Source organism: Gracilinanus agilis, chromosome 6 (assembly GCF_016433145.1).
Source record: "Gracilinanus agilis isolate LMUSP501 chromosome 6, AgileGrace, whole genome shotgun sequence".
Classification (NCBI taxonomy): Eukaryota; Metazoa; Chordata; class Mammalia; order Didelphimorphia; family Didelphidae; genus Gracilinanus; species Gracilinanus agilis.
Genome location: NC_058135.1, coordinates 232740497 through 232753416, shown reverse-complemented (window position 1 = coordinate 232753416; position 12920 = coordinate 232740497). Strand labels below are relative to the sequence as shown.

Below are 12920 nucleotides of genomic sequence, written 5' to 3'. Positions count from 1 at the left end.
CCCTCCCCTCTGCCTCCCCGCGTTAGCACCACCCGCCCGGCCCCCAATGGCTCTGACCTTGTGCCGGAATTCTCGGGCCACCTTCCTGTCCATGCTCCGGCCTGGTTGTGTCGGCTCCGAAGCCGGCGACTTCTCTAGGTACGGACTGGAGGCAGCAAGACGGGGGCAACCCCGCGGGAGGGATAGAGACAGGACAGATGGAAAGAGCAGCTACAGAATCGGTCTCAGCTGGGAAGCCGGTGGGGGGCGGATCCTGAGCGCAGAGCCGCTGAGCTGCTGCGAGGGGGGCGGGGTGGGGGAGGGGGACAGAGCGCAGGTAGGGGCGGGGCTCGGGGTGCGAAGGTTGGGGCGGAGCCGGGGCCCGTAGAATGGTTGGAGGCGGGGACAGAGTTAAGGGGTGAGACGGAAGGTATGGGAGGGTTTGAGGGGAGGGTCGCTGCATTGAGAGGTTTGGTGCAAATATCCACATTGGACCCACACCCCCAGAAGTGAAGCTGACCTCCTTAGAGGCACTCTTGGGTTCTGGAACTGAGAATTAGCAAGGGGTAGCCAAGAGCTGGATCTTAGGGAGGTTTATAGAGCATCTGCAGAGATCATTTGGGGGCTAGTCTTTGGCTTGGAGATGGAGGGACAACCTGCTAGGCCAGAACTTGTTTCTTTCACCTGGCTGTCCTCACCACAAAAACCCTGATAGTCCAGAAGGGAAGCAGCCGGCCCAAGGAAAGGAGAGTGGCTCATCCCATCTCTCCTCCCTCTGTCTCCCCTGGACCTATTCCATCCCATCCCACCTCAACCTGGCCCATCTCTACCCACTACCACGTCAGACTGAGAGAAGGGAAGAGGAATCATGGGAAGTTTACAATGCAAGCAACTTACTCATTAATGAGTGACTCTTACATGGGAAAGGGAAAGCATATGAAAAGGGAAGTTGGAGTGGAGAGGATGATTGGGAATGTTGTTTGTCCTTTGTTTTGGAAAAGGATCAATGCCATCTTGAGTGGATGTCTTGACTTGTGCATGAATTAGATTTGAGTGAAGAAGAATTGCACAGTCTTTTTCTCTTCCAGAATCACTGAAGTTTAGGGGTGAGACAAAAGTCAGGATGAAGATGTAGTGGATGACCTTGGTGTTTTCAGTGTCTGATCTAAACATTCCACCATGTCTGCTTCTGCTGCCTCCATGGCCATTGAAACAAATTGTTTTCATTCAGCAAGAGGTCTTCATGGTTGGATTGAATACTACCCTGGCTCCCCTCCCCCCCCTCCCCCCTGTCAGATTTGAGGTCCATTACCCTTAGCTTGGTTTAGCCCTCTGCTGAGATGGTTTACCAGAGTATGGCTACTCTGAATGCTCCTGGGAGCCACAGATGAGAGTTGAATGCCAAGTGGGGCACCAAAGGTGGATAAGAAAGGGTTCAATAATCCCTCTCATCAGAGGTGAGTCCTCCTTAAACACCCATACACCCAAAGGAGGGTGAATTTGCCTTGTAGGCTTTCCTGAGATCCAGACATGGTCTGTTTGCTACTTTTCAGAGTAGTGGAAGCAGGATTGATTGCCTCAAGTAGCTTTTCAGCTATAACTGATGTGTTCCTACCTTACTATCTTATATTCTATGTATTCAGGGCAGTCGTTTGAATATTAGAGATATATTCCTTCATGTAAACTTCTCCTTTATTCTAATCCAATGTGAAAATAATCCAGGCAGAGGCAACAGGTCAGATTTATCATACATTTTCTCATGGTGAATTAGTTGTGTTGGGTTAGGGGGAGGGGGAGCATAATATGAGGAGGTTTGCTTTGTCTTATGGCATTCTTGAAGGAAGGGTAGAGGAAGGTGCAAACCCCTTTTTTTCCCCCAGTGAAAACAAATCCTGGGGATTTCAATTTATATTTCCTTAGTTGAAGACCTGAGAGATGAATGGAACAAAGGAGGGGGAAGCTGGAGAAGAAAAGAGGGAGGCTGGATTCCTTCAAAGCTCGAATCCACTCTTCTAACACTCTTTAGCTGTACTTTTCTTTCATTTTGGAGCATAGGCAAGCAAGAGTGGTGTCCAGACCCTTCCCCAAGTCCAAACTTTCATTGAAACTTCTGCTCCCAGGGCCAGGCAGCAGACAGGGGCAGGAAACAGCAGAGGATGGGGAGCCAACTTGTCTTTCTAGGTTTTGGGGGGATGGGAGTGGGCAGGAGCTTGGTAGGAGGCAGAAGACGGGAGCATTGCCCATGAATCTGGAAGGGTCTGAAGAAATGAGCTGGGATCAAGCAGGGTGCCAAAGTGCAGCACTAGTCTGGAGGAGTGGGCCCTGGAGGGAGCAGAAAAAAAGCCCACAGTGGCTCTTTTACATATCTAAGATGGACCGGCCAAGGAGTTGCGAACCTGACTGCTCAAATGGAATTGCATTAAATAGGCCCCTCAGACCCAGCCCACAGTGAAAGGGTTCTTAGCTCTGCCCCCCGCCCCAGGGCAGGGCGGGGAAAGGCAGGTCTCACCTAAATTAGAGTAATGAGCTGGGCTGTCCTAGCGCGCCCTCCCAGGCTCCCTGAAGAAGTGAGGCGCGGGGACTGAGATTAGGACTGACGGGGCTAGGGCAGGTCAGGATAGAGGAAGGCCAAAGGGAGAGGTTTGGCAGTTCCCTAGGCCTTGCCCGTGGTTTGCGGGAGATGCTCCCTCTTGTCGTCTAGGGCATCCCACATCCCGTGGCTAACGAGGACCTGCTTACTGGCTGCGGTCTCCAATGGGGGTCCTGGTCTCTCAGCCCCCTACGTCTGGGGTTTGGCTGCTGGTTTTTTGCCTTTGGGTTCCTGGAGGTGAGTGAGGAGTTAGGAACGAAAGCCGGGACTAGGACGAGGGGACGAGAGGACTAGACCCAAAGCGAGAGGCTGTTTAATTTACTGCCCTCCTTCTCCTTTCAGCCACCACGTTAACTACCCCTAGCAGCCGCGCGGAGTCTCCGCCCTCTGGCACTTCAGAGCGCAGGTGAGTGGGTGGGAGATTGGGACCCTCACACGCCACCCTTCTGCGGGCACTCTTGCTCTCCAAAGGCTTTTTTTGGACGTTTATCTGGCCCGGCACCTGCCAGAATAAGGAAGAGAGGGGCCAAGGGAGGAGGGAAGATCTGGGCTGGGCTGGGCCTGGGGAGCTGCTTAGTTCCGCTAAACTAAGCTCAGCTCAGCTTTCCTTAGCCCCGAGTTTGTTCCCTCCCCAGCCTGGAAGAGGCCAAGCTTCGTATGGGAGAGGCCACTGCCCGCCAGGAAGACCAGGTAGGGGGGTAGCAGGGACCCTGGTGTGGGGCTTCTGGATGGGGATGAGAGAAATTCTCTGGGGGAGAAAGAGGGTTGGTTGTTGGAGACCCTTCTATATACTGGACCAAGCAGGATACTTAGGAGAAGTTGAGCGTCTGGGTGATTGGGACCAAAGAAACTCTTGGCATTGCTGTGATGTGGAGGATGCTCCAACTGAGGCAAGGTAGTCTGGAGAGGCCATAGGAGCTGGATTAGATGAAGCCCTAAGTTCCCTTTGAGTTCTGAGATTTTGTAAATCTGGTCAATGGGTAGTGCCATCTTAGACCAAAAAGAGGAGACCTTTCTGCCAACTGGCATGCAGACTGGCCCATGAGCCAGATAACCAGAAATAGTCCCCCTGAGCCTAGCGGTGGTTATATGTGAGAGTGCTTGTGTGTGTGTGTGTGTGTGTGAAACCCACCCAACCGGTGACAGACAATGGCTTTGGGGTATTGTCCAACGAAGGGCTGGTGGGAGGGAGAAGGGGAATGAGAATCCTCCCTCCCTCCATCTTTCTTTCTTTGCCTCTTCCTGGCAGGAGCACTACCCTGAATCCCAGGCTGGGCCTCTCTGTTCCACACTACACTTCCCAGGCTGCCTGGGATCATTGCCCGAGATGCATGATAGAAAACTAGGGCGATCTGGGCTGGGGGGCGACAGTGGGTGGCAGGTACTGGTAGACTTTGTGTGTTTGTGCCTACATGGGTGAAGCAGACAGTGGAGCAATTATCAGAGTGATCTAACACCTCCTCTCCGTTTGCTGAGTTTGGGGTGTGGCTTTCTTTTTTTCTTTCTTTTAAGAATTTTGGTTGGGGAGTAATGGTGGTCAGAGAGCCAGGTGACAGACTTATTTTCTCCCACTGCCTTCTTTTGCCCGTTTCCTCTTCAAATTCCCTATTTCTGCTCCTAACTTATACTTCTCCCCAAGTGAGTAACTAAATTGTCCTATAAACAGGCAGAATCCCACTTGCTCAACAGGGAGTGAAAAAAACTAGACAGAAGCTTTCATTTTCTGACTGCCTAGACACTCAGTTAAATCTGCAGAGAAATCTCCAGTGCTCTGGAGTTGACTGTGCCTGATTTTCTATGTAGGTTGAGAATGGGGAAATGGCTATCACTATAATTCACTATTTTATTTTATTTTTTAAACCCTCGTCTTCCATCTTAGAATCAATACTGTGCATTGGTTCCAAGACAGAAGAGTGGTAAAGGCTGGGCAATGAGGGTTAAGTGACTTGCCCAGGGTCACACAGCTAGGAAGTGTCTGAGGCTAGATTCACTCTTTAAAAAAAAGCATTATAGTCCACAAGAAAAGAAATACTTTTAGGATATGAAGCTTTGTACCAACTGTTAGTAGAACTCAGTGTTGATTTTCCATCTGATGACTATTGGGTATTTTCCCTCTTTTACTCTAAGTGCTTAGTCTCTGCCTTTTCACTATTCTCTGCTTCTGACAAAAGGAAAGAAAAACCATTTTAGCTTCTGCAGACAGGTGAGGAAAAGTGTATGGGAAGAAGAAGACATTTTGGACTAAGATCAAAAGATTTTAGATCTAAAGTTGGAAGGGACCTCAGAAGTTATTTAGTCCAAGCTTTTCATTTTTACAGCTGATGAAAGTACAGCCATTAGGTTCCAAGGGCAGAACTTAGGGCTTCCCAGCTTCAAAGCTAACTATCCCATGCTACACTGCCTCTTGATAATCTCTTTTAAAAAATCGCCTTTTCATTAACTCATTGGCTCATTCAACATGAACCATTACATTCATCATGTAATAATCTTTATCTAAGTGCTCCTGTCTACACAGTATTACTTTTCTTTGCACTTAGGAAGATTACTGGGTAAGTTTCCCTCCCACTTCTCTCCTTAGGGAGGTGTCTATGTACCTGTAATAACTGGCAGATCCCTAAGAATGTGGCCTTTGACAGATTTCTCAGGTTACTGTTTTTGGAACAGTGGAATGTCATTATTGTGAGGGCTTTTGCCTGGGGAGCACAGCTGAGATTGGAGGAAGGGCACTTACCTGTGCAGGGGGCTGAGCCTGGGGTTATTTTTTTTGAAAATGAGGACAATGATGCTTGGACATTAGTACCCAAGTGGTTGGGTTTTTTTAAAGGAACATAGAATAATAGATTTAGAGTCAGAAAAAGTCTCAGAAGTCATTTAGGCAACCCCTTCATTTTAGAGATGAAGAAACTAAAGTCTAAGGACACATGGGTTTTAAGTGGCACAGCTTGAATTCAAACTCAGATCCTATGACTCCAAACCAGTCTCAAAATTTTGATACCTCCAAAGAAGTAAATAAACATCTCTATTACTAGACAGCTGTGACTTTGAAGCCTGAAACCCAAACAACTGAGGGTCAATTCAGAGAATTCAGGGCTCCTACCTGAAGGAAGAGTCCCTTGCTTGGAATTTCTTGGGTGAAGGGTATGGTAATGATCTGGACCAGTGATTTCAATGTTTAAGGAAACTCTCACTGAGGAAACTTCCTCGACCAACAGGGAAACTGTTCTGAATTATATAACCATTGATGGTTGCATGAGGGCTTAAATGATTGCCCAAAGTCACACAGCCAATATATATCAAAAGATGGATTTGAACTCAGATCTTCCTGATTCAAGACTGGGTGTTTACCATTCTTGATTATCTCCATTGCTAGGATTTAAAGGATCTTCCCGGAAAACTTAGACAAGATCAGACAATGTTGAAACAACAGTGTTTTTAATTTGGTGTGTTTAAAGGAAGACTATTCACCTTAACTGGAAACACTCCAAAGAAGACTGGAGAGTGTTGCTGGGGCAGTAAGGAAGGGGTGCCAGGGAAGCACCCACTGACTCCAGACCTGACCTCAGACATATGTACGCTGGAGTAGCCACTGATACTTTCCAAACTAGGGAAGTCTGCTTACCCTTTACACCATGGTCTCCAAAACAGAATGGTGAAGGGTAAGGAAGGGATACAACCAGGGATGCCTCAAGGGACTCTTAGGCATGGTGGTCTTTAGGTCAGAGCAGGAGGAGAGAGAACAAAATGAATGGTGTTGAGAGAGGCTCTTCTCAGAACTTGGCACCTTTGGTCACATTAAGTTCTCACTGAAGATTCTTGGCTTCAAACATTTTTTCATGTGTCAGAGCAACTCAGGTGTTTGATAGCTATTGGTGAATTCATTTAGGGAGATATGATTGGTTTCCCAACTCTCAGTTACCTGGTCAGGGAGGGGATGCCAATTAACTAAGCAACTAGAAGTTTTTGTGCTTAGAAGATTCCAGATATTGGAGATCTCAAAGAAAAAGCAATGAAACATTTCAGACAGGAGAAGAGGGCAACTCTAGAACAAAGACAGGCTTTGAACAGAGTAGTGCCTCCAAATGGAGACAATGTGATGCAATGGGAAGAGCATTAAATTCACAGTTGAGTTCTAGTTCTGATTCTGGCCTTTTCTATATATGTGACCTTGGTTAAATCACTTCATGTTTCTGAACATCCATTTCATCATCTCTAAAATGAGGGGACTGGAGCAGATAACCTCTGAGATCTTTTCTAGATCAAGATTTATGATCTTGTGAATGAAGTTCTCATGGACTCCCAACAAATTCTCTGGGGGAGCCTGAGATTGGCCTTTCCTTTTGTATTTATTTTGTGGACTTCTATTTTATCTAAACTCTGGTGGAAATGTGGTTTTATTAATTAACTTCTTAGTCAGACTACATCTGGAGAACTGGGTTCAGTTCTGAGTATAGTATTTCATTTTAGGAATGGTTGATAAATTAATTGGAAAAATATTTAGAGGTGAGGAGTTCATTCCATATGAAGACAGATTGTAGGAACTGGGGTCCATGTGAGATTCTGCATTAAAGCATTCTGCAATTTTTTTAAATTTCATTTCCTTTTTTAAAAATTTTATTTTTATTGTCATGCAAAACACACTTCCATATTGGTCATTGTTGCAAGAGCAAAGTTACACATAGCCAGAACCCCCAAATAAAACAATACGTACACTGATATAATAGATGACTCCAACAGTTCTTTCTCTGGAGGTGGATAGCATTCTCCTTCATAAGTCTTGAAGGATTGTCCCAGATCATCACATTGCTGAGAGTAGCCAAGTTTTTCACAGCTGTTCATTGTCAAATATTGTTGTTACTGTGTACAGTGTTCTCCCACTTCTGCTATTTTTGCTCTGCAGCAGGTTCTGCAGATCTCTCCAGCTTTTTCTGAAATCATCTTGTTTATCATTTCTTATAGCACAATAGCATTCCATTACTAACACGTACCACAATTTGTTCAGCCATTCCCCAATTGATGGACATCCCCTCAATTTCCAATTCTTTGCCACTACAAAAAGAGCTGCTATAAATAGTTTTGTAAAAGTAGGTCCTTTCCCCCCCCTTTTTTTTTTATCATCTCTTTGGAATATAGACCCAGTAGTGGTATTATTGGATCAAAGGGTAGGCACAGTTTTATACCCTTTTGGGCATAGTTCCAAATTGCCCTCCAGAATGGTTGGATTAGTTCACAACTCCACTAACAATGCATTAGTGAGTATCCCAATACTGCCACACCCCCCTCCAACATTTACCACATTCCTTTACTGCCATATTGACCAATTTGATAGATGTGAGATGGTGCCTCAGTGTAGTTTTAATTTGCGTTTCTCTGATCAAGAGTGATTTAGAACATTTTTTCATATGATTATTGATGGCTTTGATTTCTTCATCTGAAAACTGCTTGTTCATATTCTCTGACCATTTGTCAATTAGGAAATGACTTATATACTTATAAATTTGAGAAATTAGACCTTTATCAAAGACATTTGTTATAAAAAGTTTTTTCCCCACTTTGTTGTTTCCTTTCTAATCTTGTTACATTAGTTTTGTTTGTACAAACACCTTTTAATTTAATATAATCAAAATTATTCATTTTATTTCTTATAATACTCTCTATCTCTTGTTTGGTCATAAATTCTTCTCTTCTTCAAAGATCTGCCAAGTAAACTATTCTATGTTCCCTTAATTTAGTTATGGTATCACTATATCTAAATCCTATATCTATTTTGATCTTATCTTGGTATAGAGTGTGAGATACTGGTCTATACCCAGCTTCTGTCATATTGTTTTCCAATTTTCCCAGTAGTTTTTGTTAAAGAGTGAGTTCTTATTCTAAAAGCTGGGATCTTTGGGGTTTTCAAACACCAGGCAATTTACCCTTGTATATTGTATATCTAATCTTTTCCATTGATCCCATTCTATTTCTTAGCCAATACCAGATGTTATGATGCTAGTTGCTTTATAGCAGTGATTCCCAAAGTGGGTGCCATAGCCCCATGGTGGGTGCTGCAGCAATCCAGGAGAGTGGTGATGGCCACAGATGCATTTATCTTTCCTATTAATTGCCATTAAAATTTAAAAAAATTAATTTCCAGGGGCACTAAGTAATATTTTTTCTGGAAAGGGGGCAGTAGGTGAAAAAAGTTTGGGAACCACTCCTTTATAGTACAGTTTGAGATCTGGTACTGCTAGGCCACCTTCTTCCACATTTTTTTTATTAGTTCCTTTTATAGTCTTGACTTTTTATTCTTCCAGATGAATTTTGTCATTATTTTTTCTTGTTCTACAAAATAATTATTTGGTAGTTTGGTATGGAACTGAATAAAAAATTAATTTCAGTAAAATTGACATTTTTGTTATATTAGCTTGGCCTACCCAAGAGTAAATAATATTTTCCCAATTGTTTAGCTCTGACTTTATGTGTGTGAAAAGTGTTTTGTAATCGTGTTCATATAATTCCTGGGTTTGTCTTGGCAAGTAGATTCTCAGGTATTTTATGTTGTTTAGAATGATTTTAAATAGAATTTCACTTTCCAACTCTAGCTGCTGGACTTTGTTGGTTATATATAGAAATGCTGATGATTTATATGGGTTTATATTATATCCTGAAACTTTATTGCAGATGTTACTTGCTGAATATTTCAGGTAGATACTACTTATCATTTTAAGGAATGACCCATTTATTCCTGTGCTTTCTAATGTTTTTAATAAGAATGGGTATTGTATTTTGTTGAAGGCTTTTTTTGCATCTATTGAGATAATCATGTGATTTTTGTTAGTTTGGTTATTGATAGGGTCAATTATGCTTATAGTTTTCCTAATATTAAACCATCTCTGCATTCCTGGTATAAATCCCACTTGGTCATGGTGAATGATCCTTGTGATATATTGCTGTAGTCTCCTTGCTAATATCTTATTTAAAATGTTTGCATCTATATTCATTAGTGAAATTGGCCTATAATTTTCTTTCTCTGTTTTTGTTCTTCCTGGCTTAAGTAACAGTACCATATTCATTTAATAAAATGAATTTGGTAGGATTTCTGCTCTGCCTATTTCCCCAAATAGTCTATGTAGTATTGGGCTTAATTGTTCTTTAAATGTTTGATAGAATTCCTTGTGAATCCATATGGTCTTGGAGATTTTTTTCTTTGGGAGTTCATTGATGGCTTGTTCAGTTTCTTTTTCTGAGATGGGATTACTTAAGGATTCTATTTTCTCTTTTGCTGATCTTGGCAATTTGTATTTTTATAAATATTCATCCATTTCACTTAGATCGCCAGATTTATTGGCATATAATTGGGCAAAATAACTCCTAATGATTGCTTTAATTTCCTCTTCATTTGTGGTGATAATTTTTGATACTAATTATTTGATTTTCTTCTTTCCTTTTTTAAGTCAAATTAGTCAACACTGTTTTATTCATTTTTTCATAAAAACAACTCCTTGTCTTATTTATTAATTCAATGATTCTCTTACTTTCAACTTTAATAATTTTTCCTTTAATTTTTAGGTTTTCAAATTCAGTCTTTAAATGAGGGTTTTAAATTTGTTCTTTTTCTAAAAGTTTTTTTAGTTGCATGCTCAATTTATTGATCTGCATTTTATCTCTTTTCTTGATGTAAGCATTTAGAAATATAAATTTCCCCTAAGTACTACTTTAACTGTATCTGATAAATTTTGATATGTTGTCTCTTCATTGTCAATCTGATTAATAAAATTATCGATTGCATCCATATTGTTCTTTGACCTACCCTTGTTTAGCATTAGATTATTTAATATCCAATTAATTTTTGATTTATGTTTCCATGGAACTTTATTGATTATAATTTTTATTGCATTATGATCTGAAAGGAATACACTTATTATTTCTGTTGTTCTGCAATTGGTTGTGCAGTATTTATACCCTAAAACAAGGTCGATTTTTGTATAGGAGCCATGTAATATTGAAAAAAAGGTATATTCCTTTCTATTGGCATTCAGTTCTCTCCAGAGATCTATCAGTTCTAACTTTTCTAAGATTTCATTCACTTCCTTTACCTCTTTCTTGATAATTTTTCATTTGATTTCTCTATATCTGAAAGGTGGTGGAGAAGGGCATTTGAAATTCCCTGCTTATATAGTTTTACTATCTATTTCTTCCTGAGGTTCATTTAATTTCTCCTTTAAAAATTTAGATGTTATATCATTTGGTACATATATGATTTTGTTGTTTATAGTAACTTTTAGCAAGACAAAATTTCCTTCTTTATCTCTTTTAATCAAATCAATTTTTCCTTTAACTTTCTCTGAGGATCATGACTACTACTCCTGCTTTTTTTACTTTAGCTGATGCATAATAAATTCTGCTCCAACCCCTTTCCTTTACTCTGTGTGTGTCACCCTGCCTCAAATGTCTTTCCTGTAAGCAACATAGAGTAGGATTCTGATTTTTAATTCACTCTGCTATCTGCTTCCATTTTATGGGTGAATTCATCCCATTTACATTCATAGTTATGATTACCTGAATACTCTGATGAATACTCTGTATTCATCTCCATCTTATTTTCCTTTTGATTCTGCTCTTTTTCCTTTCACTCTGTCCCTCCTCACCAGTGTTTTGCTTTTTATCACCCCCAATTTCTCCTTCCCTCTTATTGCTACTCCTCTTTCCTTGTTTTATTCCCCTCCTACTTATCTATGTGGTAAGTTAGGATTCTGTTCCCCAATGAGTATGGTATTATTCTCTCTCTGAGCCAGTTACAATGAGAGTAAAGTTTAAGCATTGCCTATCACTACCCTCTATCCTCCCCTCCTCCACTGTAAGAGTTTTTCATATCTCTTTAGGCAAGATAATTCATCTCATTCCAGCTATCCCTTCCCCTTTCTCTCAGTTGAATCCTCCTTTTTACCCCTTCATTTTTTTGCATGGCATATTATCCTAATCAGCTTACTTCCCCACCCTCTGTCTATGTACACTCCTTCTAACTACTTTACTATTATTAAGAATTTTTAAGAATTACAAATATCCTCTTTGCATGTAGGAGTACTACAGTTTGACCTTATCGAGTCCCTTAAATTTTCTCTTTCTTATTTACCTTTTTAGCTTTGTCTTAAGTCTTGTGTTTGAACTTCAGATTTTCTGTTTCGGTCTGATATTTTCATCAGGAATACTTTGAAATCTTCTATTTTATTGAATGACCATTTCCCCCCCTGAAATAAATACTCAGTTTTGTTGGATATCTGACTCTAGGTTGTAAACCTAGATCTTTTGCTTTCTGGAATATCATATTCCATGCCTTCCAGTCCTTCAATGTGGAAGCTACTGTATAATCCTGACTGTAGGTCCATGGTATTTGAATTGTTTCTTTATGGCTACTTGCAGTATTTTTCCTTGACTTGGAGGCTCTTGAAATTAAATGATCTGTGGATTTTTTTCAATTTCCACTTTATTCTCTTATTTAAGAATATCTGAACAGTTTTCTTTGATAATTTCTTTTATTATGATGTCTAGGCTTTTTTTGGATCATGGCCTTTAAGTAGTCCAATAATTCTTAAATTGTGTCTCTTGGTTCTATTTTCCAGGTCAGTTGTTGAGTTATTTCATGTTCTCTTCTGTTTTTTTCATTCTTTTTATTTTGTTTTGTTGTTTGTTGATGTCTCATGGAGTCATTAGCTTCTAGTTGCCCAATTCTAATTTTTAAGAAATTATTTTCTTCCATCAGCTTTTGAGAAAGTTCCAACATGAAGTGGTCAGATAGCAAGTTAGCTTTGGTGGGATAGAGCTTAACCCTTAGCTGACATACTGGTGTTTTTACTGGGGTTACAACAGTATGGGGGTTGGGAAAATGATAATTAGATGAGTGTTTTGATACATTAACATTATGAGGTAATCATCAAGAGATACAAACTGCCAGATCCTAAAACAATGGATGTAGGTAATGCCTAGATCAGGAGTTCGTATGGCTTAAGGCATCTAAGTTTGTTTGATACACATGTTAATTTATTGTTATTGGTAAAATAAGGAGACTGAGATAACTGACCAGTCTTTGAAATGTAGCCTTAGCAAAGGGCTAGGAATTTGACAAGGTTAAGGTTCAATTTAAGTCAAGGTTACAGAAACCAATCATGAGTCAGCTTTTTGAGTACTCTAAAATAATATCAAAATTAATAAGCCTGGACTCTTACAGTGTGTGGTGTGTGTGTGTGTGTGTGTGTGTGTGTGTGTGTGTGTGTGTGTGTGTAGCTGTATCCATGTGCTGGGCTTACATCCTGTATGTATGTGTGCATACACACACACACACTCTCTCTCTCTCTCTCTTTCACACACACACACT

General features: G+C 41.0%; 1 protein-coding gene across 1 annotated transcript in view; it reads left to right on the top strand.

The window, feature by feature from the left end:
* The first annotated feature begins 46 nt into the window (after positions 1-46).
* OTOG (otogelin) overlaps positions 47-12920 on the top strand; it is a 112924-nt gene continuing 100050 nt past the window's right edge. Inside the window, exons 1-4 of the mRNA XM_044681807.1 lie at positions 47-138; positions 2681-2769; positions 2912-2975; positions 3205-3259. Of these exons, the coding sequence (XP_044537742.1) occupies positions 47-138; positions 2681-2769; positions 2912-2975; positions 3205-3259 (300 nt within the window). The remainder of the gene's footprint in view (positions 139-2680; positions 2770-2911; positions 2976-3204; positions 3260-12920) is intronic.